The 26,590-nt window shown below is 58.0% G+C and overlaps 3 protein-coding genes across 4 annotated transcripts; 1 reads left to right on the top strand and 2 right to left on the bottom strand.

Annotated features, from left to right (window-relative positions):
- Window positions 1-529: 529 nt before the first annotated feature.
- Window positions 530-2,824, top strand: PPIB (peptidylprolyl isomerase B). The gene is made up of 5 exons (XM_076348620.1): window positions 530-685; window positions 974-1,087; window positions 1,228-1,321; window positions 2,024-2,208; window positions 2,409-2,824. Exons 1-5 carry the CDS (start codon window positions 530-532, stop codon window positions 2,529-2,531), a joined length of 672 nt encoding a protein of 223 aa, XP_076204735.1. The 3' UTR covers window positions 2,532-2,824.
- Window positions 2,825-2,972: 148 nt separating this feature from the next.
- SNX22 (sorting nexin 22) lies at window positions 2,973-6,873 on the bottom strand. 2 transcript variants are annotated; one of them, XM_076348622.1, is made up of 6 exons: window positions 6,747-6,873; window positions 4,279-4,362; window positions 4,017-4,121; window positions 3,831-3,925; window positions 3,544-3,617; window positions 2,973-3,408 (listed from the first exon to the last, which is right to left on the bottom strand). In XM_076348622.1, the coding sequence occupies exons 1-6, from the start codon at window positions 6,813-6,815 to the stop codon at window positions 3,299-3,301; spliced, it is 537 nt and encodes a 178-aa protein (XP_076204737.1). In that variant the 5' UTR covers window positions 6,816-6,873; the 3' UTR covers window positions 2,973-3,298. The 2 variants fall into 2 exon arrangements, with proteins under 2 accessions (XP_076204737.1, XP_076204738.1); XM_076348623.1 differs by lacking the exon at window positions 4,279-4,362.
- Window positions 6,874-7,534: 661 nt separating this feature from the next.
- Window positions 7,535-24,181, bottom strand: SNX1 (sorting nexin 1). The gene is made up of 15 exons (XM_076348615.1): window positions 24,029-24,181; window positions 19,346-19,448; window positions 18,289-18,422; window positions 16,910-16,976; window positions 15,662-15,705; window positions 14,495-14,636; window positions 13,876-13,954; window positions 13,056-13,131; window positions 11,899-12,012; window positions 11,660-11,753; window positions 10,840-11,045; window positions 9,238-9,381; window positions 8,779-8,859; window positions 8,242-8,313; window positions 7,535-7,941 (listed from the first exon to the last, which is right to left on the bottom strand). Exons 1-15 carry the CDS (start codon window positions 24,179-24,181, stop codon window positions 7,891-7,893), a joined length of 1,560 nt encoding a protein of 519 aa, XP_076204730.1. The 3' UTR covers window positions 7,535-7,890.
- Window positions 24,182-26,590: the final 2,409 nt, after the last annotated feature.

Genomic DNA, 26,590 nt, shown 5'->3' with positions numbered 1-26,590 from the left:
CATTTACTTTGTCCGTTTAACGTCCCCCCCCCTCTGCCTGGGGGGAGGCGGTTGCCGCCGGTTGCTCGTTTGACTGCCGAGGACGCCAACCTCGGCTGCCCCCGCTGCCTCCCCGCTCCTTCCCGCCGCCGGCGCGCGCCCCCTCAGCGCCCCAACGGCCGGCGCGCGTGCCCGCCCCTCACAGGACGCGGGCCGCGCCCATGGGCCGGCGCGACACCCGGGGCCCCGCCCCTCAGCCGCCCGCCCCCGCCCCGCCTCCTTCTTCCGCGGCGGCCAATCAGCGCGCCGCCCCGCTCCTGATTGGCCGCGCCGCGGCTGCCGAGCGAGGGGCAACGTGGCAGCCGCCCGGCGGCTCGCGCCGGCGCCGCCCCCGCCCGGCCGGAAGGCGCCTCCCCCCCTCCCCCCCCCCTTCCCCGCGGCCGTTGGTCGCGCCCGGGCGGCTGGAGCGGGCGGGCGGGGAGCGCGGCGCGGCGCGGCGCGTACCACTGCGCGGCGGGGGCGGGGGGGGGGGCGCGGCGGGCGGGGCCGGATGCAGGCGGCGCGGCGGGCGCTGTGGCCGGGCTGCGAGCGGCGGAGGATGAAGGTGCTGGTGGCGGCGGCGGCGCTGGGCGCCGCCCTCCTGCTCCTGCTGCCCGCCGCCTCGCGGGCCGACGAGCGCAAGAAGGGACCCAAGGTCACCGCCAAGGTCGGGGGGGGGGCCCGGCGGGGGAGGCCCGGGCGGGCCCGGCTGGGGCGGGGGAGGCCTGGGGTGAAGGAGGCCCGGGGTGGGGGGCGCCTGGGGTGAGGGGGGCCCGGCTGGGGTTGGGGGGGGGGGCGCTGGGGAGGTGGGGGGGGCCCTGACCCAGCGAGGTTAGGCCTGGCTGGACTTGGTGAGTCAGGCTTGGGGGGTGGGTCGGCCCCGGTTGGGCCAGCAAGGTGAGGCTGGCTCCGCTGATGCCCCCCTAACCTACACCACCACCCCACCCCCCCCAAGGTGTTCTTCGACCTGCGGATCGGCGAGGAGGATGTGGGCCGCATCGTCATCGGGCTCTTTGGCAAGACGGTGCCCAAGACGGTGGAGAACTTTGTGGCGTTGGCCACCGGAGAGGTGAGGGGCCAGCGGCTGCCTGGCTGGGCCTCACCCGGCCCCCTGGGAGGCTCCTGCTTGGCGCCCAGGGGCAGAGCTGGACAGAGGGGGCTCTAGTCCGTCCCTTTGCCTCACTCCGTTTTCTCCCTCCCCACTCCCAGAAAGGATTCGGCTTCAAGGGCAGCAAGTTCCACCGTGTGATCAAGGACTTCATGATCCAGGGCGGAGACTTCACCCGTGGAGATGGCACTGGAGGTAATTTGGCCCACACCAGCCAAGGATCCAGGCGCAGTGTCTTGAAGCAAGACAGTGGCTGCGCTCCTAACCCACCACCTGGCTACCCCTGCGGAGCAGTGTGGAGCTGGAGCGCGGTGCCACAGCGGGAACGAGTGGGCATGAGTGGGCACACAACTCACAGAGACCTGGCCTCGAAGCAGAGCTTGGTGCTGGGGCGGGATGGGCGCAGTGAGGCTTGGCTGGCTGGTACCTGAGTGTTACCCGTGTAACCGTGCCCTCTGCCCCGGCAGGACCTGGAGCTCCTCACTAAGAAAACTTTCCTCTGCAGCAGCTGGTGCCTCTGCCAGGCGTCCTGGCTGCTGGAACACATTTAGTCTGGTAGCAGCAGAGTTCAAACCTTCCACCAGCACTTGGCAAACATTAGTAAAGTTGATGATATCAGCATTTGGGCTTGTAAGCTCGTATCAGGTCTGCTCTCGCACAGCCTCCTGCTCCGGTCCCTTGGGGCGTGATCCCTCCTGCCCAGCTTGTGGGGTGCTTTTGGCTCCCTCCGGTAGCAGGTAGCTCACGGTTCCCTGCAGCCCTGCGGTGTTGGTAATTAGTTCCTCCTCTAGATGTGCTCGTTCACCCCACCCAGCCTGTGGAGAAAGCCGCCATCATCACCCCTACCCTGACGTATTCCCATGAGAGCAACGTGGCCTTTTTTTTTCCCCACCTTAGGAAAAAGTATCTATGGGGACCGCTTCCCTGACGAGAACTTCAAGCTGAAGCACTACGGCCCTGGCTGGGTGAGCATGGCCAACGCCGGCAAGGACACCAACGGTTCCCAGTTCTTCATCACCACAGTGAAGACACCGTGGCTGGACGGCAAACACGTGGTGTTCGGCAAAGTGCTGGAGGGCATGGTAAGGGGGTGATGGGTGCTAAGGGGGTGATCGATTCCCAGGGGGAGAGCGGGACCGGGCAGATGCTGTCTAGACAAGCTGTCTGGGGGCAGAGCACTGTGGAGAATGGGCTGGGAGGTGCCTTCTGGGACGGGGATTGCGCTGAGCTGGCTCTGCCCGTGCCCAGCATTGCCCCCCTCTCACGCCTCTGCTTTCCCCAGGATGTGGTGAGGAAGGTGGAGAACACCAAGACAGACAGCCGGGACAAGCCCCTGAAGGATGTCGCCATCGCCGACTGCGGCACCATCGAGGTGGAGAAGCCATTCGCCATCGCCAAAGAGTAATCCGCCCTCCCGGCTCCGCGACACGGCGCGGGGCCCTGCGCTCTGCAAGGGACCTGGCCACGAAGGGCTGCGGGCCTGGGGCTGCCCTGCTCCCCTTCCATGTGTTTCCCTGTGGTCCCGGGGCGGGTGAGCAGCAGCAGAGCCGCTGTGCCCCGTGCCCCTGCTGCCCGGCCTCTCCCTTCACCCTGCCGCCTTCCAGATGGCCAGCAGGCAGGACGGGGCGCTGGCTCCTCTTCCCATCACTTTTGTAAGAAGCACATGCACCAATAAATGTGACCAATGTGTTTTTTAAAGAGTCGCCTCTCTCCTGCTCTCAGAGGGCTGTGGATCGCTTACGCATCCCTCAACCCTCCAACCCCCTTCTTTCACGTTTCATCGAGCCGGGAGCGGCGCTGCACTTGGCCCTGGATTTGCTTTGCAGAATTTCGGAGCACAGCAATCTTTTGCCAATCAAGCCCAAGTGATTTATTGCACCAAAGCCCGGATGCTGAGGGGTTTTCTGGCACGGTTCAGGGTCCAAAGGCTCCTTGGCAACCCCAAAAGGTCAGGGCAGAAGGCGGAGCTCCTGCTCTCCCAGTGAAGGCACTTTGGATGGTGGTGGGTGAGCAGCGCTGGCCCGCAGAGCAGCTGTAGCTCCCACCGTACCCCTTGGCTTCTCCCACCCAGTTTTCCTGCCCCATCCCAGTGGGGAGGAGTTATTTTTACCACAGGGATCCTTACCGCTGCCCGGCCGCTCGCCACTGCGGCCCTGGGTGCTGGGTGGGTGCTCAGGAGCCCGGCAGGCCGGGGGCTTGGGGCACTGCCTGGCTAGGGGTGCAGCTCGGGGGGATGTAGAGGCCCTGCAGCACCCCGCTGAGGACGGTGTTGGGGAACAGGTCTGCGAGGAAAGGGGGGAGCTGGAGCAGCTTGGTTTCTCCCAGGCCCCATTAAAGGAAAAATACATTTTCAGGGCCCAAAAGAGCCTTTTCCCTTGGAGGCTTTGGGGACCCGCACCCGCGGTCTTGCTTCTTACCGGTGCCCAGTGGCTGTACGTAGGGGTCAGTGCAGAAGCCGACGACGGGCCGCTGGGAGGGCAGGTGGCCGGTGCTGCCATGGGAGAGGGGACATCGGCACCCGGTGAAGAGTTCGGCTTTCACCCCAGGTGACCCGGCTGCGTGCCAGCCCCCTGCCTGTCCCCATCATCCCCAACCCCGTGTCTTGGGGTGCTTAACACGGGTGAGGGGGACGATCCCAGCACCGTGTGGGATAAACTGGGTGCTGGCAGAGCCCGACAGCACTGTCCACTGCTCATCTACTCACGGGGGTCTGCTGGCCTTGGGGTCCTGCTGGCAGCGCCGCACCTTCAGGAAGTCCAGCACGTCCTGGGGCAACTCCTCGTTGTGGTACAGGACACCCTGTCGTGCACTCAGGGGGGTCAGCACCCCAAAAAAAACCCCCACCACACAACAACCCACACCCAAAAGCCACCGCCAGCCAGCACCTTACCTGGATGTAAAGCTCCAGGCCCTGCCGGCGCTGCTCCAGCACTTTGGGCATCCAGTTGGGGACATGGCGGGGGGGGAAGTCGGGGACCTTGCAGGTCTTCTTGATCTAGGGTAGAGCATGGGGGGATATCATGGTAGCATGGACCATGGAGGAGGAGGCTGGTCCTCACTGCTCCGGGGAGCTGGTCTGTCCCCAGGCAGGTGTGAGGCCACCGTGGTCCCACCCATGTCCCCCCACCGGCAGTGCTGGGGGAGGGTCTTACCCGCTTGTGCAGCGCCTGGAACTCGCTGTAGCGCTTTGCCACTGTGTGCCGCCGGCCATTGCACAGCACCTCCACCCTGAACACCTGCACCGCAGGCCAGCCACCATGGCCTCCATCCTCATCCTTATCCTCATCCTCCCAGGACAGGCAGGGCCCTCCAACTCGCCCCCCCCCCCCCCCCCCCCCCCCCCCACCCCCACCCCCACCCCACCCCCCCATCCCCTTCGAGGGCAGAGGGTGTCTTTCCATCTGTGTGTCATCATCTGTCCTGTCCCATTCCCCCGTCCCGTCCGTCCCGTCCGTCCCGTCCGTCCCCGTCCCCCGTCCCCCGTGTTCCCCCCGTCCCCGTCCCCGTCCCCCCACCCCCCCCCCACCCCCCCCGTCCCCCCCAGCAGGGATCCATGGGGACAGTTAGGGACCTCCACTCCCCAGGGCAGAGGGTCCCATCTCCCCCACCCCAAGGCAGGTGGGACCCCTGGGAGCCAGCAGGACCCCTGGGACAGATGGGACCCCGAGGTTGTGGAGGGCAGGCAGAGCCCTCCAACCTCTGGAGCAGGTGGGGCTCGCTGAGGCTGACAAGGATCCCCTGACCCTCTGGAGACAGAGGGGACCCCCGTCCTGTCCCGTCCCGTCCTGTCCCGTCCCGTCCCCGTCCCCGTCTCCCCTGTCCGCATCCCGTCCCCGTCCCCGCCCCCCCCCCCCCCCCCCCCCCCCCCCGGCCAGGGACACCCCCTCCTGCTCCTTTCAAGGGTAGAGGGTTCCCCCTGGCAGAGATCCCCGGGGGGGGGGGGACAGGCAGGGACCTCCACTCCCGGGCATGTGGGGACCCCCCCGGGGACACTTGGAGATCTCCAAACCCTGGTGCAGGTGGAGACACCCCCCCATCCCCTCGGGCAGGTGGGGACACCCTGGGGGGGGGGGGAGGGAGGGGGCAGGGGGGTAGTCATGGACACCCCCACCCCCCCCCCAAGAGGCAGGGACCTCCACCCCTTGGAGGGCACTTGGGGACCTCCAGTCCCCCCGGAGCAGAGGCAGCCAACCCCCCCCCTCCCCCCCCCCCACCCCCGGAATGTGGGACCCCCTGGGGACAGTCAGGGACCTCCAACCTCTGGGGCATGTGGGGATCCCCCCCCTTCAAGGGCACTGAGTGGCCACCCAGCAGGGGCCCAGGGCAGTCAGGGACCTCTACCCCCCTGGGCCCAGAGGGGACCCCCCAGGCTAGGGACCCCCCCCTCACCCTTTCATGGGTAGAGGGTGTCGTCGTCGTCCCGTGTCCCCCCCCCCCCGAACAGTGGGGACCCACTGGGGACACTCAGGGACATCCACCCCTGGGCAGAGAGGAACTTCCAGCCCCTGGTGCAGGTGGAGACACGCACCCCTGGGGCAGATGGGGGGTGCTGGGAGGGGGGGGGGAGATGGGACCCCAGGGTCTGATGGTGCTCCTCCCAACTCCCAGGGCTAATGGGGATCCCCCAGGCCGGGGACACCCCCCACCCCCACACCCCCACACCCCCCCCACACCCCCCTTCAAGGGTAGAGAGTGCCCCCCCCCCCCCGGCAGGGATCCCCTGGGGGTCAGTCAGGGACCTTCACTCCCAGAGCATGTAGGGACCTCCTGGGGGGCACTGTGGGACCTCCAGCCCCTGGGGCAGATGGGACCCCTGGGAGCAGGCAGGAGCCCTGGGACGGGGGGGCAGGCAGAGCCCCCCAGCCACTGGGGGAGGTCGGGGCATCTCCGGACAGGCAGGGACCTCCAATACCTTGGGAAAAGTGGGACCACCCCACCACCCCTTCCCCGGGGCAGGCAGGGACCTTCATCCCCCAGAGGAGCTGGGGGCACCCTGGGGCAGGCAGGAGCCAGGGGACAGACAGGACCCTCCACCCCCGGAGCCAGAGGGGACCCCCGGGACGGGGACACCCCCTCTTTCAAGGGCAGAGGGTGCCTCTGGCAGGAACTCAGGGCAGACAGAGCCCTCCAAGCACTGGGGCAGGTGAGGACCCCCCGGGGTCACTTGGGGACCTCCAACACCCGGGCCAGAGGGAGACACCCCCCCCCCCCCCCCCCTCCCCCCCGGACAGGTGGGGTTCCCCCGGCGGAACTTGGGGACCTCCAATCCCCAGGGCAGGTAGGGACACGACAGGGCAGACAGGGACCCCCTACCCACGGGTGCCAGAGGGGTCCCCCGGAGCAGGAAACACCCTCCCCCTTTCAAAGGTAGAGGGTCTGTCCCGTCCCCCCGGCAGGGACCCCTGGGGACAGGCAGGGACCTCCGCTCCCGGGGCATGTGGGGACCCCCTGGGGACATTCCAACCGCCGGGGCAGAGGGAGACAACCCCCATCCATCCTCCCCGGGCAGGTGGGGACCCCCTGGGGACAGCCAAACCTCCCCCCCCGCCCCCGCCCCCGCGGCAAGAGGGACCCCGCCCGCTCCAGAGACCCCCCTCCGTAGCCCGAGGGCGCCCCTCACCGTGTGCGCCTTGTCGGGGCTGCGCGCCGCCGCCTGGGGCTCCGCCGCGGGGATGGAGACGGCGATCATCGCCCGCTGCCGCCGCTGCCCGGGGCCGCCGGGGGGGGGAGCGGGGGCGGCCGCGGGGCTTTGCGCCGCCGTAACCTCCCGCAGGCTCCGGGGAAGGGCTCCGGGACCTGGGTCAGCCACGGCCCCTGGGCACCCACGGGGGCGACACAGGGGACCCCAAAGCCAGCCCAAGAGCACCCCAAGGAAGGGACCTGCAGCCCCAAGCTCCGACTGCAGCACGCTTGGGGGTGTTTTTGAGCCTGGGGGTACCACAGGGATCCCGCTCGACAGGGACAAGGGGAAAGGAAAGTGGGAAGTCAGCACAAGCTGCCTTTTCCTTTTTTTGAGGCAGAAGAAGGGGTATCAGTTTTGATGAAATCCACCGCTGGGGGCCTGGGAGGGCTTGAAGGAGCGAGAGCTGCCCCTTGGCCGTGGGAGAAAGGAAAGAGAAAGGCTCCACGCTGTCTTCTTGGGGGGCAGGTCCCCCCCCAAACCACCCAGAGCAGGGCCATTACACAGCCCCGCTGAGCTCAGATCCTAAAAACAGCGGCCCCAGGCTCATGCTCAGAGAAAGGCAGAAAGCCAAAGCTTAATCAGGAGCAAGGACAGGTGGCTGGGGCAGTGCCCAAGGTCACCCGCGGCCCAGTGACAAGGCAGCAGGAGGCTCGTCACCTCCCTCAGCATCCACAGGATGCAGCCGTTACCCCTCCCCAGCCCAGCCCACGAACAGACAGAGCCTGTTTGCCCTGATACAAGTTTTATTACAGAATTTTAATGGCACTGCAGGAGTAAGATAGTCATTAGAGCCCTAAAACCCAGCCTGAAAAATATACATTTTACATATATCGTTAACCCCCTGCTGCAGGTCTGGTCTTAAAGCAGGAAACTAGTTTCTCTTCAGTAAGAAAATATATGTCACTAAATGAAAAATATACAGTTAGAAGAGTTACTGGCTTGCAAGCTGCTTGTCTGGGGGTTAAACCTCTACCAGCTCAGAGTGTTTGACTAGGGTTCGTTCACATGTAAAAGAGGAAGAGGTACAGTGTATATAAAAAAAAAAAGGCAAAGTTCAGACAGGCTCGTTTGCTCGGTCCCATTAAGAAATGGCCTTGGCTTCGGGTAGGAACGCTTCCCAGTACTTCACCAGCTGCAGAGAGGAGAAAGGGAGAGGGTTAGGAGCCCGCGGGTGCTTTGCCAGCGCGGTCCAAGCCCAGAGCGAGTTGAGAAGCATCCTGAGGGGGCAGAAGCCCCTCCACAGGGTACGCCCCCCCCCCCCCAAAAAAAAAAGGCATCAAGGGGAATGCAATGCTTATATTTTGTCCTGTTCCAGCCCCCACACGTGGGGAGCAGGATGCACCCACGGTGGGGGTTCACACTTGAGCGGGGTGCGAACTCGCACTGCTGAGCTTCGAGAGGTAAAACCATGGCAGGGGCTGTGGCTACTCACCTGCTGCTGAGAGTTTAATAACGTCTCAAGGTATTTAGTGACATGGTTTCTGAAGTCCTTGGATTTCTCTTTCTGCAAGAGATGGGTGCAGGAGTGAGCACAAGGCTGAACGAACCACCAAAACCCTCCGGGCTTTTGCAGGGGAGGACAAACCACCAGGATTTTCCTGTTCCTCCTGGGGCTCCGTTGGATGATCTCAGCTGCTCACATGAAGCAACCAGCATGAGATGCCGAGGATGAAGCTCACCTCTGGCCACAGCCTGACGGCTCAGAGGATCTTTGCCCACCCACCCTCATTTTAATGGATAGGCTTCTCTGCGTAGAAGCCCCCTCTTAGCCAAAAGACATCAGCTCTGACCAGGGCAGGGATACCCCAGCTCGCACGTGTCCGGATTTACAAATATTGCCAACCGCTGTACTGGGAGCAGGGTCAGGAACCAAGGTGATCCTTGGCTAGCCCAGGCTGGTGTTCCCAGCCAAGGCACATCAAGGCCAACCAGCTGGAAGGTTGCACGCCAAGGGCTGGGCCAAACATACCTCAAACCGTATCACTTCCTTGCGGATGACAGCAGAAATCCGTTCAAAGTCCCTTTCGTATTGTGTCACACGAGACTCCCACTGCAGAGAGAGGAAGCGCGCTGTTTCCAGGGGAGGGGAGGTGAAGAAGCTCTCGCTCCCTTCCGCAAGCGGTTTTGTAGCCACGACTGTTTGCACGAGAGGTGCTACCAGAGCAAAGCCCGGCATTTCTGGTCCTCACCACCACGGCAAGCTGCATCCCCTGCTTGCTGCAAGCTCACCAAGGAAGCCACGGAGGTGGGACCGCGAGCAGCCCCTCCTGCAGCTTCTGTGCTTCCTGCGGGGCTTGCTCAAGGCTTGATGCAAGCTTGGCAATAGATACCTGTCCCTTCAGCTCAAGGGGTCCCCTTCTCACTGCTCAGCGGCAGAGCACAGAGGGAAGGAGCTGAGCAGAGACCCCGGCAACTCCTCACCCCCTACCTCCGAGATCTCCTCTTTGGCCTGCTGCAGCTTGTCGGGTTTGTTGGCCCAGAGCAGCCTGGCCTCCATCTCCCTCTTCTTCTGCAGCATGGTCTGGGCATCCTGCCACCGCTGCCAGGTCTTCATGCGCTGGTCAAAGGCTCCCTGAAAGGAAGGAGCAGAGACTGAGCTCTGCTCTGCCACCACACCAGTAGCAACAGGCAGCTGCGAGGAGCTCTGCTGACAGTGACAACCGACACCTTTGGCAAGGGGGACATCAGCTAACAGCAGAGCTGCTTCATCAGTCAGGTCCTGAACCCATCTCAGTGTAACCAAAGCTGAGCCAGAACATGGACTTGCTCTGCTAGCGAAGGAGCCCAGGTGCAACATCAACCACCCCATGCTTCAGGAGCAGCTTTGACACCTTCCTCTGTACAGGGCTGGCAGCACAGGATTTGTCCACCTGCTCTAAGGTTTGGCAGGAGAGTCATCGGAAGAGCCCCAGCTACGCACGCGGTTCAGCACAAGTCTGGACAGGCCTGAGGCCACCTACTGAACTGGCAGCATCCCAAGCATGACATCTAGCCTGTCCCCAAGCTCTGCTGCCTGCCCGTTTCAGTCCTGCCATCAAGAGTGGCCAGTATGAGGAGCTACCCTTGCCTGTCCCACTCTGGATCTCCACCATGAGCTCCTGCAGAGCTAAGTGCTCACAGCTCCTGCTGACCGCACAGCACGCTCCAGCAGCAGCTTGCAGACATCTGCCAGGCGGCCAGATGATTTTAGCAGGCCTGCAAATCACCAGCCCAAGCGAGGAAGACCCATTAGACTTCTGAACGCATCCAGCCAGATTGTGGGGAAGAGCTAGAAAAGCAGAAAGCAGCGTCTGATAGCCTGGTCAGAAGGACAGAGCAGCCAAGAGACAGGTAAAGTCTGAGGCAACACTAGGGCTCCTCACCAGAGCATCCCAGATAAGTCTTATTACCTCCAGCACGACCAAAGACCTTGGTCCTGCTCTGGAGCACCCACCACACCTCCCAGTACAGACAGACGAAGGACGCTTGTGCCTACTCACTATAGGCTGTATTCTGGCCTCTGTAGCCTCCCCGGAAACAACTGCTCAGAGACAGGACAAATTTGGGGCAGGAACGAGTCAGCCTGCCAGACTTGCAGCTCACTTGGGACTGGTTTCTTTCAGCCTCCAGCAAGGCCAGTGCACCAGGCAGGCTGCATGGACTTGAAGACTCAAGCTCTTCCCCAGTAGGCACTTGGCAGATCTATTTGCAACACCCAGATCACGGGTTATCTGCTCACAAACTCCGCGGCAGACACAGCCTCCACCTCTGGAAGGGCTGAGGCCACCTACAAGCCATGAACTTGCTCCACATCCCCCTCCAGAGAACAGCAGCACAGCCAGACCTCGCTTACCCTACTTTTCTGATCTAACCGCTTCGACACGCACACAACTGGACAAGCAGCAAGTTCGCCCTCTGCCTGGAGAGGTCAGAGGCACACCATGCCCCGTGCTTGAATTTAGAAGACCAGCTGCCTCCTGGCACACCTAAGCCTAAGATTGGTGCTAGGACCAGCGGCATAGCCTAGCGCTTGCCCCAAAGGAGTGCTTACCCTTACAACTGAGAGAAGGCGGATGTAGTCTCCCAGGAGCTCGGCCAGGAGGAAGAAGTCATTGTTAGCCTGTTCCTGGTGCAGCTGTTCAATCTTCTCTTCCACCTCAGCCAGCTGGGACAGCGCCCGGGACAGGGCCGTGTTGTCCTCCGAGCTCCCCAGCATGGCCAGACTCTTTGCAAACTGGGCTGTATTCAACGCTAGCTCTAGTGAACGGAACAAGAGAGTCAACCAACGGGCCTCGCTACACCGGGTGCTCTGCAAGTAAAGCCCCAGCCTAGAGCTCAGCCCAAGGAGCTGCTTTTCTGTAGCCCCAGGAGACGTCAGCTGGAAGAGCCAGCACAGTCTCGGTCAGAGCTGGCAGCTTCTGCAGCACGGCGGGAGGAGGGCTAGGCAACTCCAGCCAGGGAGGAGAAGGGAAGCAGCAGAGTGGGAGGACAGGCACAGCTTTGCAGAAGTCAGCCAAAACATGCAGAGGAAGAAAAAACATCCTTGCTCCCTGCCAGAGGACAGCCCGGAATTAGCAATAAGATCAGCTCTGCTCAGGTTTGCTACGGCAGCCTTCATCCTGCAGGACACTGGTTCACTTCAACACCGTCATCCTAAGCTTGTAGGGCTGGACAGAAGAGGTGGGATTACCATTTTACTTCTGTCTCCCATGACGAAGAGACTGAGAGTCCTTTATAGTAAGGAAGCACTGACATATCTTCTGAGAAGTGCCTCCTAGGACACCTGCATGCTGGTGACCTCCAGTCAGGCACCGCGCAAGGCTCAACTGTTACAGGTCAAGCTACAGAGCAAGCAGTACCAAGCTTGTTACCTTTCCTGTGGTTCACTAGCGTTTCGACAACAGCATGCAGCTTCCGTAGCCGCTGGTCCTCGCACTCCACCTCCTGCAGCTTCTCCTCAAACCACTGAAATGGGTAAACCCAGAGCTGATTCTCACAGACGGCATCGCTGCGGGGCCTTCCTTGCATCTCGCACCCAAAGCTTGAGCTGGGGAGAGCACACAGCTCTGGAGCGAGGACGAGGACAGCCCAGAGGTGTCCAAATACTTACTATGTCCGATTCATTCATCTTGATGGTCATTTTACTGACAGCATCCGTAGCTTTGTTGAACATCTTCAGTATTCCTGCTCCACTCAGGGTCTGGGTGCCTACTGCTCTTGGTAGCTATAAAGAAATAGAAAAGTTCGCTTTCCCAGGAGATAAAAGCAGCTTGAAGAGCAGCCAGCACAGTGGCATCGTTCTCCCATGTGGGTCCCTTGACAGCAGGTTTTCTGCTCACAGCTACTGCAAAGGCTTAGCCAGACACCGACCAAGCAGTGCCATAGCCTGTACAGTATTTCAAATAACGGGACCGGAGTGGTTTTCAAACAAGTGAGGAGTTCCTAAACCTTACACTGGATCTGGGGTCCGCCCGTTCTGCTTGGCCAAGGTAACAAAGATCTGCAAGAACCAGCCATGCCGCTTGAATGCCTGAACTGAGGGCTGCCCAAGCTGCCACAGGTCACGCAGGCACGTAGAAGTGCTTTGGAGCGTCTCTCCAAAAGCCAGCAGCAGTTTGCACTGCTGGGGGACACTAGAGCAGAGCAGTGCTTTGATGCTGGGAAATATTCTACACCAGCCACAACTATTTTCCAGACAGAGCTGTATCTGCTCATCAGCAAAGTGAGGTGTTGCCATGATGTCTGCTCCTACATCAGAGCCCTCCAGCACAGCATTAGTGCTGGAATCACTCAGGCTAGGGTTTCCCCAGGGCTCAGCCTCTTTAAGACTCTGACTTCTCCACGTCAGGTGTGCAGCTGGGCATGGTCATGCTCTCCTTGGAGAAGCAGGGACCACATCAGCCAACTCTCCCTTAACATCTGCTCTCCCTTTGAGCATCAGGCCAAGCCAGCACGAGACCCCCCTCACCTCCAAACAGTGGGCTACACTCCTGTCATGGATTTCAGACAAAGATTACCCGTGCTCTCAATGTGTGCTCCACCATGATGTAAGCAAGCTAGGCCAGAGCTTGTTATGAGTGTACAGTGCTTAGACAAGCCCTGACACACAGAAGAGAGTCCTGTTCTTGTCATCACTGGTTAAGAGCTCTTACAGGGTTCTGCTGCTTCTCGCTGAGCTTTGAAGCATCATGCCTCGTTAACTGCTTGTGTACCGTTTCCTTCTGTACTTCCAAGGTACTTGTAGCTACGTTATTCCACACTACTGACCTCCTCCTTTTCCAAGAACTCTCTGACATCTGGGTCCTGCAGCATTGTTGGATGGCTGACCACTCTCCGTAGGTACCTGCGGAGAGGAATGCACCAAGAGTTACTTCAAACTGTAGCAAACCTGGCTCTGAGCCATCACAGTGAGCTGCAACACACTTGTTATTTACTCCAAAATGGCAGTTCAGTAGCTGGAAGTCATGCCTAACAAGCTGTTCTCACCCACCCACCCAGAGTTCTACCTCCCTGTGGACTCTAGTGAGACCAGACTGCAAGTCCAGACCTTGGATTAATACCTGCTATAGCAAGAAAGTTACCTGATACGCCAAGCGATCAAGATCCAGCCTCATCTGTTAAAAGTGTCATTGTTCAAGGTATCTTTCAGAGGCTGAAGCTGGAGGTGGGGGGGATCAGCATCCCGGTGCTAACTACAACGGTCAACACAGGTGGCAGAGCAAAGGCCAACTGTGGCTGTGTAGTTAGGGCGCAAGTCAGAGTTGTTTCTCACCTGATCTGCACTGTTTGTACCATTACTTAAAATCCATACTTTTGGGCTCCTGAGACAGCTCAGTTCTCTCCCTGCCACATCAGGGGAGTTTGGCCAGATTCAGACAAAACACCAGCAGGGGCTTTTGAAGCAGGAGATTGTTTTACAGAGTCAAAGCAACTCTCTACAGTTGCAGCTCTTCGGCAGTCTCCAGGTTCGCTGCAAACCCAGAAGCAGACGGCTTTTCTCATGTAGGGAGGAGAATGCAGCCAGTCTGACCTTTCAGAGGTCCCTTGCTTGGTTCAGGCACGAGGGGATAGCTGTTGGGGTCTGTACCTCTCTAGAGCAGCCCGTCTTTTTTCTAGGAACTCTGCAGAGGAGGAGTCTTCCTTCCCAACTTTCACTTTGGTCATTCCTAGCACAGAAGGAAGACGCAATTAATGAGCTGCTTCAAACAACACACAAGGTAGCGTGGTTTGTTACAAAGTACAGACTATCAGGGTGACGGTAGAGGAAAGGCATTTTACAACAGAAATTAGACCTTGCATCAGCAAGAGCTACTTGGAAATTTAAAATCTGCTTATACCTAACGTCTAGCAGAAGTCAACATCCAGAAAAGAGGCAAAGCAATGCCAGGCAAGACTGGAAGGGTTACAGGTCTGGACTCAAACTGAACAGCAATTCAGTGACAGCAGAGAGGATAAGGTTTTACTCTACGTCAAGCAGATACAGAGGCATCTACAAACTCAAACAAGGCTTTAAGCCCAGAGCTCCAAGTATGGAACCAGCAGAATTTTGTCTGTGCCACAGAACCCAGATTACTTTCCACACCTGCTTCGCATGGCTGCTCTGCAGCTTCTCTCTCGGCTTTGAGGCAGCAGGCAGGCCTGTCCTTCGGGCACAAAGCTCGCCATCAGAAGGACCAGCTCTAGCGCTCTGCACCTCCACCACTCACCTATGAGACTCTTCTCGGGCGGTGGAGGAACGATGAACCCATTTTGGGCATGCTTCTCCAACAACTTCTCATAGAGACCCAGAAAGTCACTGAACCTCCTTTTCACTGAAAACTGCTTGCTCCTGAACATTGGCATGCTCGTCTGGGGGAAGGGAAGAGACGAGACTCGGATCAGACTCACCCAGGGAAGCTTGCCCCTGCACGCACAGCCTTGCTAGCTCTATCTGCTGTCACTTCTGGGGATGAAGTAGGACAGCTTGAGCTCTGCAAGATATGAGGAATGAACAGAGCAAGCTTCAGCCCAGGTTTTCAGCAACTTACCTCCTAACAGTTCTCCTTGGACCGAGCAGTAGTATTAATGCCACTAAATAACAGAGCAGTTGTTACTGCAGCCGCAGGCTGCTTGGTAAGCCCTGCCCATTGCCTAATCCCATCATCCCTGCTCCCCACAGGAACAGGGACCACTCTCAGGTCAGACTTTATCACCTTAAGACTACAGGGGCCATCAGTGGCTTTTGACTGTGTCTACAGAGCAGGAGTGGAGGCTAACAAGTCCCCTTCACACACCATCAGCTTCAGACCACAGGATGCCTGTAGTCCAGCAGCCGCTGCACAGACAGCTAGGAACAGCTTTTTGCAGAGCTCAGAGCAGCACCCCAAAGCTCCAAGCAGGGCAGCAGCTGCTGCAGAAGACTCGATTTCTTGTGACTAGCCCAGGAGAGCAGGTCCTGACATGAAACTAGCTACAGCAGCAGCTCTTCAGCGAGAGCTGATTTCAGGTCAGCTTAATCTGATGTGACCATCGGCACAGAACCATTAGCAACAGCCCCAGTGTCTGGGGCTCTCCCTAACAGATGTCATTCCTGCTGCTCACTCCAACACTGAGCACCAGTATCAGCCAGGACTGCACAGAGGTAACTGGCTGAAAAAAAAAAAAAAAAAAAGAGAGACAGCCTCCTTTCAAACAGGTTCAAAACCTATTTCTCAGCTAGGCTCATCCTTTGATCTGTAGGAGTGGATTATAACTCCTGAATCCATGTAACAAGGCATTCAGACCTCCTGTCTATTTCGGTCACCACTGGCTTGGCTAAGAAAGGCCAGTCCAACTGTCTTCAAGCATGGAAAAAACAATGACACCCCATCTCAGGAGCAATGAGTTAGACATACCTGTGTTGACACTTTGTAGGCTACATACGCATTCATGCCGTCCCCTACGGAAAACAAAAACAAGGCATTAGTATCACAAGATCAGCACTTTCCGCTATCATCTGAACGCAAAGCACAAGGCTCCTGCAATCTTCCGGCCTTTGCCTGCTTCAGCAATTCCGATCTTTGATCTGACAGAGCCCCAAATCTTTGCACAGAACCACAGGCAGCATCTCACTGCGGGACCCTGGACCCCTGCCCACCAGGCATTTCCCCGACCTGACTGCTTAGCCCTCATTTTACTTCCTAAGGCAGCCAAAACCAACAATCAGGCGCTTGTTACCCTGACAGCATTTGGGCTGAGTCCACGCATCTGCTCAGCACGCAACAATTCGGCGGCTGTACAGCACATGAAGCAGTCTATTCAGAGGATGCAAGTCAGACAGCCCCTGGCTGCATGTGGCTGGATTCTGAAACATCACAGGCAGTTTTCTCCAGCTAAAACAGAAATCCCCTTGTTTGGCAAAGGGAGGGTTTACCTGGTAGTTTAACTGCAGATGCCCTTCAGAAGTCTGATGCCACCCCTAGTATACCTCTGATTTACAAGTCAGTGCACCTCCCAGCTCCAGAAATCATGAGCCACGGAGTGAGAACAAGCTGCCACATGTGAGGCTGCTCTGCCAACTGGGATGAGATGTTACATGGGGTTCTTTGCATCCCAGGGACTGCCACATAGCTGGCCAAGTTCCTCTGACCCCCACTTTCAACAGAGAAACCCTCTTGCTTCTCAGTTTGAAGCCAGAGCTGCTTCCCTGGCAAGCACAGCTGCTAGGAAAGGAATGGAATAATACACTTAGTTTTAGGTTAAGGCAGTTTTGCCTCCCCCTGCCACCTGCACACAAGACAGTGCTGCCTGGAGGTCAAGTCAAGTTGGTCACCACAGTTCCAGACACCAAGCTCTGCTACTGCAAGCATCACGTTCCACCCTCCCAGAAAACCCGCTCCTGGCCTTTGAGGTCCCTGGCTTTCCAGAACCTGCTTCTGCCTTGCTCGTTTGCGACCTAGGCATTTTGCTTTGTGTAGTCTCTTTTCTCCTAGATGTTGCAAGAAGTCTTGGAGAAGTTACTCCAGGATCAAGTTTGCGCTTGCAGAGACAGCTCGAAAGCTGGAGCTGTGGCATGTGGAGGTGATAGCTGCATTCCGTCCTACTGCCAAGCCTAGCTTGCCTAACTGTGCTTCACCATGCAGCAGGACAGGGTATTAACTCACCAACTTTCTCTGGGTCGCTCACTCCTACAGTCAGCTCAAATTTGTCCTCCTGTTCCTCTTCTTCCAGCTGTTTGGTGTAAGCACACAAGGACAGCAAGTTAAAACTAGAAAGCCAGGCTTCAAACCACCCCAAACCATGAAGTCCCATACATTACGGTGAGCTTGTCACACTGCCAAGGCATCTTTGGCACTTCAGTCTGGCCAAGGCCATTCTATAAAGCCCTCGAGTTTCTCACTTGTGTCCAGGCTACATGTTCCAAGGATCCCAAAACTGGATTTGTCTTTACGACACTGCTATCTGCACAGACCGATGTACAATCTGCTCAGCCCCAAGGTGAAACTGCAGAGTCCAGCCTCAGCTCTGCACAGGATAGGTCCCTTTGGGCTCTTTTACATCATGATTTTGGTTCTCATCTGAAACAGTGCAAGATACCGAACCTATGCTGAAGGCAAGCTGTACTGTGTAGGCACACGGGGACGGAGAGCCAGGATAGCAACCGACAGACCGAGTTTGAACAGGTCTTTCCATCAAACCCTGCTTTGCTAAAGGCCAGCGGATGGCTATACCAGCAGTACTGCCTCTGACAGACCACAGAGGCTTCAGGCTTGCTTAGAGAGCATTGGCAGTGCCTCGTTAGTGGAATGGTACTAAAGGGCTGGGCAAAGCAGAGCTGAGACTGGCCTCAAACAACCTTTGGTCTATGAACCTGAAGGTGACAGCTTACTGGTTTGCTGACCAGCTCAGCATCCTGGCCTAGTTCTGCATTGCTCCTTCACTTAAGCCAGTCTGAAGCCAACCTGAGACACCACTCCTGACGGCACTGCAGAGTCCGTCCTCATGAGCTCAGGGGTGCTTGAGGCAGAAAAGGAGCACTTTCCTTGTCTCCAAAATAGTTTCAGTCTCTCTACAGGAGAAAACACAGATTTAGGCCAAGTACCACCTGATTAACTGGGCTTGGCAACCAGACTACGAGTTCCACTTAAGGACCCTGTGCTCTCATGTCACCCAAGAGACTGTTTCTTTTAACAACATGGACAAGAGCAGCTACACCACTTGCCCCATCTGCGGCAATACAGCATGCTAGAGCTCCGAGCCAGAGCTCAGACCCTCAGGACCAGATGAGCCGCTTGCTATTTCAGCTTTGGAAGCAGTCTGCACCACCACACAGGCAAGAATGCTGTCAGGCTGACCTGGACCCCACTTCGGCAGTATCAGTCCCAGACTGACGGCCCAAGATACAAGCCAGGGAATCCAATAGGGCAATTACATTAATTGCACCATTTAAGATGCATGTTTACAACTAAGTAAACAGACAGGTTCCTGCCAATTACAGTCTGAAACCAGCAGGGCAAGTTGGAAAGCTCAGAGCAATTCTCACCTCCTCATAGCTCTTTGAAGGGTTTCTAGAAGAGCTTGCAGCTACTTCTAATGAGGGGGCAGGATTGGATGCTTTGGCCAGTTCCTTCTTCTGGTTGTTTTGCGTGTTGTCTAGAGACAACTCTACAGTGGCATCTGTCAAGAGAAGTTTGCAAGGGTCAGCCTCTCTACTTTGGGTTTCTGGAAAGGTAATTTCAGTATTGTCAGAGAGGTTCATGAGATCTAGGGAGTAACGATAGTCTTAATTAGCAAAAAAGTCCATAGGGAGGACACCTGCAAGCATTGGGAAAAGCACGACTTAATGCATCTTCACTGCTGTTAAGAGCATTTGATCAATCCTGCTGGAGAACATTAAGTTAATCCAATGAACTTCTTATTCTAGGAGCCAGACTTCACCTCCTTGCTGTGTGCTAGACGAGCTGCACACTAGAACAGCTAAAGCCAAGCTGGACTTTTACACAGCATGTAGGCCAGCCTACCCAGGCAGGCTCCTTCCCAGTACACTTCTCCACACAGAGGAAGTCAAAACTTTCATCTGTCAGCAGACGTCTCCAGAACTGACTCTCAGATGCCTCTGCCAGAGGTGTCCCACCATGCCAGGGCTGGGGAAGGTCCGACCCTCCTCATTTTCCCCCTGCTGAGGGGTATTATGTTTCCTGTTCCTTGGGAACAGCCAGGTCTCGACTAGAGATGCTTCCTCCACCTGCACGGAGGGAGGAGAACGTAAAGAACAAAAGCCTTTTAATTCTGGGAGGACACTCACCACCTTCCAGTTTAAGGCAACAAAACCAAAGCAAACCCCATTTTAATCATCTTCAGCTTCCAAACACTTAATCCTGCCACATGATTATGCTAGAGACCTGGAGGAGGCTACTCCAACCTTCCCAAAAACACCGCCAGACCTTAGGGCTTCCAGAGCAGACTGGAACACGAGTTTGAGATAAGGACCTGTGATAGTCCAGAAATATCCATGACCTGCATGTCACGCTTAAAAGCGGATCACTCCAGGCTTAAGAGTTCGGAAAGCCCCAGCAAACACTCAGTAGATACAGACTCACCTGCAAATAAGTCCTGATCATCTTGCTCTACGCGAACCCCATTCTCTTTGGAGGTGCTGCTCACAGGGAGAAGAGATTCCCTTTTTGGTGCCGTGGGCTTGTTCTGAAAGAGAATTAAAAGCACATAAACAAGAGGTTATTTACACTGAGGAATGGAGGCTGGAGGACCAAACAGGTCACCTTCCTAGCCGCTGCCACACAGGGTAACTACCATGAATCTTGTGTGAGCACAGTGGCCAGAGGACATCACAGACTGCTTCCCTTCCACCCACCCTTGAGCGTTACGATCTCTGCCAGCAAGGCTATACCGAGGCATCTGAGCCATTAAGGACACACAGCATCACACAAAACTTCAGAGCCAGTTTTCACCCTGATTTTTAGCAGAACGGGAGCAGCTAGCAGGTCACTGGGTTGTGCCAGCCCACAGGCCAAGCATCACAGCCCCAGTCCTTCAGCTATAAGGTGTTGGGAGCACTAGGCAGTTGAGTACATGCAAGTGCTTCTGTTCACAACACCCAAAACACACCCAGATGCACCATTTCCAGGTAGTGACTTGCACACCAGCACTAACGCCACATCAAGACAGGTGGGCCGCACTAGGGAGCCTCCTGCGCTTAACCGTAGCGAGCCAAGCACACTGTCGACAGGAGATCCCTTGGGAAAGCCAAGATGCACCGCTGGTGGCAGAGACTCGTGGCGATTTGCTTGCCCAAAGGCAAGACACCAGGGATCATGGGAACTTTGTCAGCAGCTTAACTTGTGCTAGCAGTTAAACCACCACCACGAGCCAAGCTGCCCTTCCCCAGAGGGCTGGTTAGGGCCCACGTGAAGGCAGCTGGGTCATGCTTTAATGCAGCAGCTCACTTCTACTTCCAAGGGGTGCCAGAGGAGCTCACGAACTTCGCTGCCCCGGCACTGCTGGAAGCCAGCTTCGTGGATCCACATTGTCCCCTCCTACAACACCCCTCGCAGCAGAGACAAGGCTGCCACGGCTGGACTAAAGCCGGGCACGGCTCTCGGTGTTTTGTAAAGTGATGCTGGCAAAGTCCTGCACACCAGGCTTTGCGACCCAAAGTTCGTGCTCCCCACGTACGGCTTGGCCGGGACAAGCCAGCCCCAGGACTTACAACACAGCTGATCCTGCCACAGCAAACAGCCCCTTGGGCACACAGCTTCGCCGGGGGGGGACCGTCCCAGCTACTGGGAGCAGGCTTGGAGACAAGGGTCTGGGGACACCAGAAGGCAGAGCTATTTCTGCATTCCTGCTGCAGGCAAGCGCTACGGACACCGGCCTCACAAATCATCCCTCATTTTGCAGGCAGACAAGCAAGTACAAGTTATTCTAAGCAAGAATCGGACAGCAAGCGCTTTTCTTTAATGTCTTAGCAGAGAACAGAACAGGTCTTTGACAGCCAGTAAATGCAGCACTATTAGCAGCGCCTCCGAACGGACAGGCTCCTTGGCGCTTTCTTCAGCAAAGAAACATCATCGGTTCCCACCGCTCCTGAAGGAGTAAAGTGGTGCTAACACAGCCCCTGTTTGAGGTGGGCCCAAGCCTTTGGGTACACAGAACATCAGCGTCGTTTGATGGCGAGTCCTCCTGCATTTTAGGTCGTTTTCCTGGAGGAGAAAGCTGGGACTGCTCCCAGCCTGGATCAGAACAGTTATAGGCAGGAGCTACATTTGCTAGTGATGGAGAGTGGGGAGCAGAGAGACCCACGCCAAACATCACACCCAGACCCCCACAGGGTCCTCCAGACAGACCTCCGGCTGGTGGCCAAGCCAACAAGAGTGCTACCACCACAGTGACCTCCTCCAGCCAGCAGCCAAGCCAACAAGAGGGCTGCTAACACCACAGTGACCTAAGTCAGGGACATTTGTAGCACGTCTCATTCTGATCCTCTGCTTCTGCAGGAGCTCTTCAAGCTGGTAAAGAAAAACCCCACTCTACATGGACAAGGTAAGGCGGGCTCTGAAGTTTCCCTAATGAGTCCTTTTCTGCATTTAAGAGCTGGAAGATGATCTACTTTTCTACTGTGACTGGGTTCTCAGTTTGCCTTAAATTTAGTTTCTAAGACTATGAAAGTACCACACCCTGTTCCTACTTCTCCATCTGCTACTACAGAAGAGCCACGGAACTCTTTTAGATCAGCCCATGACACAACACCCGCCATCTCAGAGGCCTGATTTAGCACACCCCAAACACCAGGCGTGCAGGCAGAAGCTCTCTAGGTCCCCCAGTGCAAGCCCGATGCCTACCACAGGGAAGCGGACCTTGGGTCAGAAGAGCCGGCACTTGAGGGCATCCCTAGAGAGGACTGCGATCACACAGTGATCCAACCTTTGTCAACAGACAGATGAGGTCCAGCTCCGGTTATATTTGTGGCTGACCCAAACACTTCTTTGCTGGCTACTGTGTTATGGCTAAGTGCTGTCAAGCCACCTGAACGCCGGCAGCCGGGTGGATCTGCCTCACCAGCCCAACTCCCCTGCTTCACAGAAAGTGTTTTGCTAATGCTCAAGGGCAGCCAGACAGATCAAAGCCACCGGGTCGCACAGAAGAGCCAAGTATTAGTTATGACAGTTGCTTCAACAACAACACTAAGCACCTGATAAGCTGCTTTAGCTTAACAGACTCCAGTTTCAGCAAAGGGATGCTTTATTTGCATGAAAGCCCACGGCAGTTGGCACTTGTCCATTTTGGTAGGCTGCTTCTACCACAAAGCAACAAGCCACCTACTACATCTTCCAGTTCTTCAACAAAGAAAGGTCCTGAGAAGTTCAAGACCATCACTGTGCCCTGGTGCCAGCCAGAGGTATCAGCATCTTCTTGCAAGGCCAGGGTTGCACTTTCCTCGTGTTATTTTCAAAATATACGACTCTGCTGCTCTGTTTGCCCAGACCAACGTGAGAGTTTCAGCCTCACAAGCTCAAGCAGGGCAGAATCTACCCACATCTCCCCAACTCTGCCTTGTTCCCTGCTGCTAAGCCACCAGCAGAAGACAGCCTCCTGCTGAGCGAGCATGGCTCAGGGACACCAGGGCAGCACCAGGTCAGGAGCTTCATCAGAAGTGGGGCAGAGACAGCTCCAGCTTTGTGCCAGTAGCAGGAGAAGCTTGGCCAGGCCAGCTCCGTCCCCAGCAGCAGGCAGGTCCTGCGTTCACAGCCGCGGCCTCCTGCTCGAGGCCTCGCTGTGCCCGGCCCAGGGAAAACATCAGGGCTGGGAAACTGCTGACAGGAGAAGGTTCCTGGAGAGCTTTCTGCCAGAGACACCAACTCATCCTGCCCTGCCAGCAGGAGCAGGCAGGCTGGAAAAAGCCTGGTTGAGGCAGGCAGAGGCCACGGTATCGGCCCTCGCAGGGGACAACGTGACCAGCCTCAGCTCGCAGAGCTTAGGAAATCAACCCTGGTACCTGCAGCGTTCAAGTAACCAGCCTGCTGGAGGAGCTAGCTTCTACAGCCCCTCTAGCAGAGGTCCTTGCTCGGTGTAGACACCGAACCCAAGAACCTGAGGCCAGCAGCTGGCTGGGAAGGGATCCACCCTGGGAAAGCACCAGCCAGTGTTTTAACTCCCCTGTTGTCTGCTGGTCACTGTCTGGAGCAGACACCAGCGCAGCTGGCCAAAGCTGGCGTGAGTTAACGCCAACAGCCTTCAACAACCAGGGATTCATGCACAGGAGACTATTAGAAAAAAGAAAAGGCGCTGAAACCCTTCACCATTCACACCTTCAGCAGGGAATTCGTGCAGCACCACAGTGACCTGGTTTGCTGAACAAGTACCACCAAACCTTCCTAGACCCTCCTGCAGCCAATTGTGCTGGTACGAGGCAAAGAAAGTCACCAAGGTGTTGGTGACCCTCCTCACTGTGAGTGGGGGACATCAGATGCCTCCTGTCACCTCACCCCCACTGCATGGAGGGGTTCACCCCCCAGTACCAAACTGAAGGCAGCAAACACCACACCAGCCACACCAGCACCCTCTGGATGTCGAAGAGATGACAGCTGATGGTGGGGGAAGGAAGATGAGGCTTTCCCCCGCGAAGCCTCACAAGCCGTGCAGCGGAGACACTGGGCGACGGCCACCAGCAGGTTTCAAACCGGCAAGGCGGCCCACTCGTGAGTTACTCTGACCCTGATTCTGGGGGGGTATCGAGCAGCAGGCAGCTGCCCCCAGCGCCATGCCCGAGCCACGCAGGGACTTCTTCACACTGATGGGCTCCTTCGAGATGCTCAGGTTCTGCAAGAATTGGCAGGTTATAACCCTGGTGAAACAGAGACGGGCCCGGCACGAGCCGTTTCGCAGTCCTGCGGCCAAGGGAGCTGCCTGCTCCCCCGGGGCCCGCTCCCTGACCCCCAGGCACCCACCTCGCCCCTCCACAGCCACCCAAGGCACTCGAGGTGCTCTCGGGGAGGGAGGAGACACCGGGCTCCCTGCAGGGACAAGCACCCTGGGACATCACCCCCCCCTCCCCTTTTATTTTAGAGGGGTTTGGGGGTTTCCCCCTTTTTTAACCAAACCCGGAGGATGCCACGCCGCTGCCTGCAGGCACCGGGCCGCCCCTCAGAGAAGGGTCCGCCTGCAGGCACCGCCGGGCCCAGCCCCGCAGCTCTTCCCTCACAGCCGCCCCGGGCCGGGCCTACCCCCGGGGCAACCCGCCCCCCGCCACCGCGGCCCGCACTCACGGTGCCGGTGAAGATGTCCTCGCCCTCCGTGTCGCTGTCGGCCGCCCCCGGCGCGTCGCTGTCGCCGCCGTAGGGCTCGGGGAAAGGCGGGGGGAGGCGCTCGGCGGGGGAGGGGGAGGGGGAGCGGGAGCCGCAGGCGCCGCCCGACGCCATGTCCGCGCTGCCGCCGCCGCTTCCGCCTGCGACAGCCCCGCCGGAAACCGCCGCCGCCGCCTTAACCCGCCGGGGCGGGGCCGGAGGGGCGGGCGGCCTCCGGATTGGGCGGTGCCTCCGCCCGCCCCACCCTCCCCCGCCAGGGGGAGCCAATGAGCGCCACCGTTTTCCTCCGCTGGCAGGCGTCTCTGCGTCCCCATGGAAACGTCCACGAGCCGGGCGGGGGGCGGGGGGAGGGGGACGAGGCCTGCCGGGATGTACCATTGCGCCGGCGGAGGAGGAGCGTTTCCCCCCCACCCCCCTCGGGGGCAGTGGGCGAGCCCAGGCCTGAGGCGACTGAGGGGGGCGGGACGGGGCCTCTGCGTGGGGAGGGCGGTAAGGGCGGGCGGTCCCCGCGCTGGCACCCTGCGTCCCCTCAGCGCCCGGCCGGCACGGCCGCGGCCCCTCAGCGCCCCGGCTGAGATGGCCACGGTCCCCTCAGCCCCCCGGCTGGCACGGCCGCGTCCCCTCAGCGCCCCGGCTGAGATGGCCGCGACCCCTCAGCGCCCGGCCGGCACAGCAGCATCCCCTCAGCCCCCGGCTGAGATGGCCACGGTCCCCTCAGCGCCCGGCCGGCACAGCAGCATCCCCTCAGCGCCCCGGCTGAGATGGCCACGGTCCCCTCAGCGCCCCGGCTGAGATGGCCGCGTCCCCTCAGCAACCCAACGGAGATGGTCATGGTCCCCTCGATGCCCCAACCAAGACGGCCGTGGTCCCCTCAGCACCCCAATCAAGATGGTCACGGTCCCATCAATGCCCCAACCAAGACGGCCATGGTCCCCTCTGATACCAGCGTAGTTTAAACATAACCTTATGTAAATATGCTCTAGTTGTTGTAGCTTTAGCTATCGTGCGGAGCATTCACGAGGTCAAGGATGGAATTTTGTAACAGGAACTTATCTTGGAATAACAACCACAAGGACTTGAGCAATTAAGGATGTATAGAATGCTTACAAAGCCTTTGGAAAAATAACATCCGTAGTGGCGTCCTGAAGTTAACTACGCCTCGGAATGAGTAGGGGGCACCTACCCAACCAACCACCGACGACCACTCAGGACCCCCGCGCATGCTTAGTATAGTTTTGCAAACGTTAGCAATATGTAAATGTAGTAGATAAGAAGGGTCAATGTGATGCATATGCCATACTAATGAATTATGCAGACTTGAGTCTATAAATATGCTAAGTTTTCTGCTTAACCTTACACTCGATTTGGGGAACTTCCCCCGAGTGTCCGATTCTGCGCACTATCGAATAAAGCAATGTCTCCTTCCTCAACATAGTCTTTTCTCTGCATTTCAGGAGTTAGAGTAAAATGATAACACCTCCACTGAGGCGACCCAGCTGAGACGGCCATTGACCCCTCGATGCCCTAACCCATACGCCCTGGTGCCTTTGATGTCCCAACCAAGATGGCCACAGACCCTCCGTGCCCCAGCCAAGATGCCTGTGGTCCCTTCAACACTCCTATCATGACAGCCACCCTCCCTTGAGTACCCAAACCGAGGTGGCCATGGTCCCCCTCAGTGCCCTGACCAAGATGGCTGCAGTCCCCTCAACACCTCGACCAGGGACAGCTGCCGTCCCCTCCACACCCTGGCTGGGATGGCCGCCTGTTCAGCTCAAGGGTTTTTGGGAGGAGCCCAAGAGAACCCCAACAACACTGCTATAAACCACCTTGAACCTTCCCTCTCCCCACATTTGATTCCTCCCCTAAACAGCCGGTAATAAGTCTTGTGCAAGCCCAAAACGCTCTTCCCTGCATCCCAGTATGAGTCCCATACCCCGCCAAGACATCCCAGGATGAGCCCCATACCCTAAGGACATCCCAGGATGAGTCCCATATCCCTAAGACAGTGACTCCCCATGGTCCAGCTGCTCACTCGTGGTGATGGGTCACCACCACCTCACACGGCTGGTGGCTCTTTCGGGACAGTACGAGGAGGAGCCGGGCAGGGCAGTAGGTAAAGCAGAGCCAGGTGAGACACCCTGGACTTTCATCAGCTTTAGGGTTAAGGGAGAAGATCCCAATGCAGACGGGGTCCCTGAGCTGCTGGACACCCCTCAGCTGGATTAATTCACTGGGTGGTGCCCCAGGAAGAGGGTCTCTTTCTCCTGGCAGGAAGCACCAAGGGGGCTGCTGCGTGGTGTGGGTCCCTCGGTTGTGGGAGAGTAACCAAAAGAGATGGATTTTCCTTCTTTTGTCTCAGCTGTTTCCTGCAGCGAAGCAGCAAAGTCCGGTAAAGACCTCCAACCCTTCTACGTTGGAACATTTGGTTTTGTACGTGATTGCGACCGTGTCGCACTTTCCTCCTCCATCCCCGCTGGCTCTCAGGTGAGGAGCGCTCTCGCTAGGTCTGCGCTCTGCTCC

Source organism: Aptenodytes patagonicus, chromosome 10 (genome assembly GCF_965638725.1).
Source record: "Aptenodytes patagonicus chromosome 10, bAptPat1.pri.cur, whole genome shotgun sequence".
NCBI classification, from domain to species: Eukaryota; Metazoa; Chordata; class Aves; order Sphenisciformes; family Spheniscidae; genus Aptenodytes; species Aptenodytes patagonicus.
The sequence above is the reverse complement of the archived record's forward strand: the minus strand, read 5'-3'. Positions and strand labels throughout refer to the sequence as shown.

Coding starts and splice junctions, on each gene's coding strand:
- PPIB (XM_076348620.1), top strand. CDS start 530: ATGCAGGCGGCGCGGCGGGCGCTGTGGCCGGGCTGCGAGCGGCGGAGG. Junction 1,088..1,227: donor TGGCGTTGGCCACCGGAGAG/GTGAGGGGCCAG, acceptor CCCCACTCCCAG/AAAGGATTCGGCTTCAAGGG. Junction 2,209..2,408: donor GCAAAGTGCTGGAGGGCATG/GTAAGGGGGTGA, acceptor TGCTTTCCCCAG/GATGTGGTGAGGAAGGTGGA.
- SNX22 (XM_076348622.1), bottom strand. CDS start 6,815: ATGATCGCCGTCTCCATCCCCGCGGCGGAGCCCCAGGCGGCGGCGCGC. Junction 4,363..6,746: donor GCCCCGACAAGGCGCACACG/GTGAGGGGCGCC, acceptor CCTGCGGTGCAG/GTGTTCAGGGTGGAGGTGCT. Junction 4,122..4,278: donor TCCAGGCGCTGCACAAGCGG/GTAAGACCCTCC, acceptor GCTCTACCCTAG/ATCAAGAAGACCTGCAAGGT.
- SNX1 (XM_076348615.1), bottom strand. CDS start 24,181: ATGGCGTCGGGCGGCGCCTGCGGCTCCCGCTCCCCCTCCCCCTCCCCC. Junction 19,449..24,028: donor AGGACATCTTCACCGGCACC/GTGAGTGCGGGC, acceptor ATTCTCTTTCAG/AACAAGCCCACGGCACCAAA. Junction 11,046..11,659: donor GCTAGTGAACCACAGGAAAG/GTAACAAGCTTG, acceptor TCCGTTCACTAG/AGCTAGCGTTGAATACAGCC.